At 42.9% G+C, this 5,247-nt stretch overlaps 1 protein-coding gene across 1 annotated transcript in view; it reads right to left on the bottom strand.

Moving 5' to 3' along the window:
- Positions 1 to 1,523: 1,523 nt before the first annotated feature.
- The window catches only part of LOC107299736 (cysteine and histidine-rich domain-containing protein 1-like), a 15,723-nt gene continuing 11,999 nt past the window's right edge, over positions 1,524 to 5,247 (bottom strand). The window contains exons 6-7 of the mRNA XM_015829077.1: positions 3,666 to 3,728; positions 1,524 to 1,680 (exon numbers count right to left, since the gene is read on the bottom strand). Coding sequence (XP_015684563.1) covers positions 1,528 to 1,680; positions 3,666 to 3,728 — 216 coding nt within the window. The 3' untranslated portion in view covers positions 1,524 to 1,527. The remainder of the gene's footprint in view (positions 1,681 to 3,665; positions 3,729 to 5,247) is intronic.

Raw genomic sequence — 5,247 nt, 5'->3', positions numbered from 1 at the left:
CCTAGAATTCCTGAGCCAGCCATACTGAGGGAAAAGGGAGAGGTTTCCAAGCTGAGCCATGCTCAGGAATTCTGGGAATTGAAGTCCACGAGTCATAAAAGAGCCAAGGTTGACTACCCCTGTTCTAGAGCAAGGTCCCCAACCTTCCCTGCTCTGTGGACCAGCGGCGGCGAGGTAGGGAGAGGGGATTGGTTTCGCGTGTGCACACGCCACTTGCACCAAGGCAGCTTCGCACGGGCACACTCGCCTGCCACTTGCGGGCCCAGTTCCCAACAGGCCATGGCCTGGCACCGGGCTGCAGACTTGGGGCGCCTATTCTAGGGTCATCTTTTCCTAGAGAACGAAAGGCTGCTTTATTCTCCTCCAAAAACTGCCAGATTAAAACTTTTTCTTTTAAAAAAAATAGAAGTATTATAAATACAAGTAACCATACTTTTAAAAAAAAGTCCCCTCCTTCTTCGTGCAGTCGCTTAGGATTTGAGTGTTGCCAATGAGTCGTTCTGCTTTCATTGGTAGTTTTGCCATCTTCAAGTATATAAAAAGTTCAGTAACTTATTCTGCAACACAATTTGGAATTTATACAAAGATCCTAGCTTTGCACGAAGCTGACCATTTTCTACTTGTTGCAGGAATTTCAGCTCCCCCCCAGCTTCCCCTACTCCCATTAAAAATCACACTTCTGGCAAAAGGTAGCAAACTGAGAGTCTCAGGATATACCAAGATGCCTTATTTGCTTTACCACAAAGGAGATTGGAAAAACGGATCAGAAAAGCATAGCTGCCAAAATCAGATGTGCAAATATGGACATTTTGTATACGCCGTTTCCTCTATGGCGGAGGGCAAAGCAAACGAAACAGCGCCCGATGACCCAAAACTTCCAGTGCCTGCTTTTTGTCTTGGAAAGCCTTGGCTTTCTGAATAAGTGCACAGAGGTAGCTCAGCAGCTCACTGACAATATATTTCCTGAATTCCAAAGAATAAAAAAAAAGAGAGAATGACCAGCTTCTTTGCACGGACAAACTCTAAAACCATCAGATTTTTCTCTGCCATTCTACTTCTGCGTTGAACGACATGAAAAAAGGTGATACAGAAACGCAGCAATAACAACCCTCTGCGCTCGCTCTCCTTGCTACAGACTGAGAAACAAGAATCTTGCAAGCATCCAGCTACCAAATGAAAATTTGACTTGGGTTCTCAATATATAAGAGGCTGCTTCCTGGAAAGATGCTAGGGGTGATTAGTTTCTACACGCTGTTTAGTTCGGGCCAATGAGGACACACACTCCCTTTATAAGGATGACAGAGAAAATTCTGAGGTTTGCAAGATTTCTACATAACTGAGCAAAATAAGGAGTTGGTACAACAAAACCAGTGGTTTGCCCTACTGCTTAAAAAGCCATGCACTACACTTGAGCTGGAATGAATTTTTTTTTTTAAAAAAAAGTGGGCTGCCTATAAAATCAATCTGGGTTAAAACGCCAAGTCACCATTTCACCAGGCACAGTAGCCAGACTCTTTTTTTCAGATTTCAAGCTTGTCCCACCATGTTTTGAGGCTCTTTGGGTTGCAATTTGGATGCTGGGAGTTCCAAGCCTGCCCATAACATGGGCTCAGCTTTCCTCATGGTGAGCTCAATCTTTGTAGCGGTCATATTTACGTAGCTTCTTTTCACATCAATCACCTGGAAGAGGAAAATAGAGGATTCAGCTCAAGCAGTAAACTGGGTGGCTTATGGACCCCCTTAAATGCGATACATTCAGTGGGCAATTATAGTATCAGTACATGATAGTCCTTATTATTAATAATAATAAAGTTGGAAGGGACCTTGGAGGTCATTAAGTCCAACCCCCTGCTCAGGCAGGAAACCCTATACCATTTCAGACAAATGGCTGTCCAGTTTCTTCTTAAAAACTTCCAGTGTTGGAACATTCACCGCTTCTGGAGGCAGGTAGTTCCACTGGTTAATTGTTCTAACTGTCAGGAAAGTTTCTCCTTAGTTCTAGGTTGCTTCTCTCCTTGATTAGTTTTCATCTGTTGCTTCTTGTCCTGCCTTCAGGCGCTTTGCATTGTAAAGTGGTATTAACACTTCACGTGATCTTGATTCTATCCCTCTGTTAATGCAGCCTAGCACTGTGTTGGCCTTTTTGGCAGCTGCAGCACACGGCTGGCTCATATTTAGGTGATTGTCCACTAGGACTCCGAGATCCCTCTCACAGTTACTACTATTGAGCAAGGTACCCCCTATACCAGTGGTTCTCAACCTTTTTAATGCCGCGACCCCCAACCAGTCGTAAGTCGAGGACTAAACCGATCGTAAGTTGAGGACTAAACCGATCGTAAGTCGAGGACTAAACCGGTCGTAAGTCGAGGACTACCCAACCGGTCGTACGTCGAGGACTTTCCCTGCCCAGGAGCGCCGCGCATGCGTGGTTCCGCCCCCTGTGCCGGCCGAGGCGTAGCTGGCAAGCGGCAGAGACGGAGCAGGCCGACCACCAGCTGGCCCAGTTCAAGGGAGGTAAGGCACCCGCCGGGAAAGGGGAAAAAAATGGCGGACAGCCTTGCTTGGCGACCCCCGTGAAATGGTCGATCGACCCCAAATGGGGTCGCAACCCATAGGTTGAGAACCACTGCCCTATACTATACCTGTGCATTTGGTTTTTCTTGCCTAAATGTAGAACCTTACTTTTTTCACCCTTGAATTTCATTTTGTTAGCTAGCTATAACTTCAGAAAGAAGCTTCTTAGTTCAAGTTCCTCAAATCTGGGGGGGGGGGGGGGAATCCAGCTTGTACACATGACTCAATATTACCTTTGAAATAATTGTGCATAAAATGAACACAGGCAGTCCTCGACTTACAGCCTAGTGACCGAAGCTACAATGGCACTGAAAAAAGTGACTTAGGACCATTTTTTCCACACTTATGACCACTGCAGCATCCCCATGGTCACGTGATCAAAATCCAGACTCTTGGCAACTGACTCCTATTTATGACGGTTACAGAGTCCTGGGGTCACATGATCACCTTTTGCGGCCTTCAGACAAGGAAAAGCCAATGGGGGAAGCCAGATTCACTTAACAACGGTGTTACTAACGTAAACAACTGCAGTGATTCACTGAACAACTGTGGCAAGGCCGTAAAATGCAGCAAAATTAACTTAACAACGGTTTCACTTAGCAACAGAAATGTTGGGCTCAATTGTGGTCATAAGCCGAGGACTATCTGTTCTTGGCAAATGAATAGGGTAATTGGAAATTTTGCTCCCAAAATATAAAAACAGGAGACTGGTAACAGCAGTTTTGAATGCTTATCTATATTTCTGAGATCAATAAGCAGTTATACAATCTACCCTAAATGTCACCGTTTTATATCAAGAGAGTCAAAGGACACCGTGCTAGGTTTTTAACTCATTTTCTAACAGGTTGTGCTTGTGAGGAATGAAAAACCGATTCACCGGTGCCATACGGAATTTTTCAAATCACCCTTTTAATAATGACTTACGTGCATAGAATCCATTCATCAACCAACTACCACAACAGTCAACCAGACTTTGGCATTTGCATATTTCTTAAAACACAATCACACCCCGTTAGGAAAGTCCGACAACAGAATCCATAAAAAAGGCTTCAAGAGAAACTTGAAAATTTGTAGCAGAATTATGTACTTACACCCCATAAATTCAGATTCTGACTGAACACCTTATCGCCTTCAAACACAATGTGGATATTTACCTGCAAAAGAAAGGAAGGTTTATGCAATAAAACAGAAATGCATGTTTACTCACATTTATCCAACCAGGTCTATTATTACTACTTGGAAATAACCCTTCCCTTTAAATATATGACAGCAGTGTTTCTCAGCCTTGACCAGTTTCTCAGCCTTTTCCCAGAATTTCCCAGCCAGTTGAAGTCCACCCATCTTCAACTGGCCAAGGTTGAGAAACACTGTATGAAAGAAAAACAGAATTTTCAATTCTTCAACCACTCTTTACAAAACTTCATTTCTAGATTATCCTGCTGCCATTCTCTGAACTTGCTCCCATTTCTCTGAGTCCTTCTTAAAGCATGGTGCCCCAAACTTGATACCACCTCAGATAATCAAATAAAACATAGTGAAACAGAATGATTAATCCCACAGTTGGGAAATTGTGTATCGACTGATGCCTTGTAAAATTGCATCTGTCTTTTTCGCACCACTGGCTCATATCCAATTTGCCAATCGCCCCGATCTCTTTTTCACAACTGCCATCATTAATCCAGTATTTGCCACCTTGTTCCCATGTGCTAAATTTCTAAGTCAAGAATGCTGTATTTGCTTCTATTATATTACATTGCTATTTTCAGCCCATCCCTCTAACTTGATTTTTTTTTGTCCTCTGAATATTAATTATGCTACCCGATGTTATGCCCTCTACAAATTTGATAAGAGATCCCTCTATGTTCTCATCCAATGAAAATGTTAAAAATTACAAGCTCCAGTTCTGGACTATGTGTCAACTCACTTAAGACCTGTCTACAATTTGATGAAGAGCTGCTGGTGATTACTCTTTGAGCCAATTGTGCATCCATTATATTATTATGTCCTCCATCCAACAGGTAATTAGCTTTTAAATCAGCCTCAAATAAAAAAAACTATAAAGAACTAAGACCACCTCTATATGTTTATCTCTGTGTGCATATACTTTATTGTAACTAATTTAATAGACATAGTTTATTGTCAGGTTGCTCTATGGAAGATGTCTCACACAACCCCTGCATTCTAATGCAGTATGATCTCCTGAAATCTGTAACTGTTTTTTGATGGTAAAACCTAACTCATTAAAATGGTAATAACAACATCATTGGATGACCTGAAGTACCAGGTTAGGGGCAATTCATCATGGGGAAACTCTATCTATGTACACTGAGAGTCAATACTGATTTCATAGTATGTAATCATACTATGTAATCATTCTATGGTGCTGGAGAAGACTCCTGCGAGTCCCCTGGACTACAAGGTGATCAAACTGGTCAGTCCTAGAGGAGATCAACCCTGACCGCTCTTTAGAAGGACAGATCCTGAAGTTGAAACTCAAGTACTTTGGCCACCTAATGAGAAGGAAGGACTCACTGGAGAAGAGCCTAATGCTGGGAAAGATTGAGGGCAATAGAAGAAGGGGACGACAGAGAATGAGGTGGCTGGATGGAGTCACTGAAGCAGTAGGCGTGAGCTTAAATGGACTCCAGAAGATGGTAGAGGACAGGAAGGCCT

The sequence above is a fragment of the Protobothrops mucrosquamatus genome, unplaced genomic scaffold (genome assembly GCF_001527695.2).
Source record: "Protobothrops mucrosquamatus isolate PMUCROS unplaced genomic scaffold, P.Mucros_1.0 scaffold5388, whole genome shotgun sequence".
In the NCBI taxonomy this organism is placed as follows: domain Eukaryota; kingdom Metazoa; phylum Chordata; class Lepidosauria; order Squamata; family Viperidae; genus Protobothrops; species Protobothrops mucrosquamatus.
The sequence above is the reverse complement of the archived record's forward strand: the minus strand, read 5'-3'. Positions and strand labels throughout refer to the sequence as shown.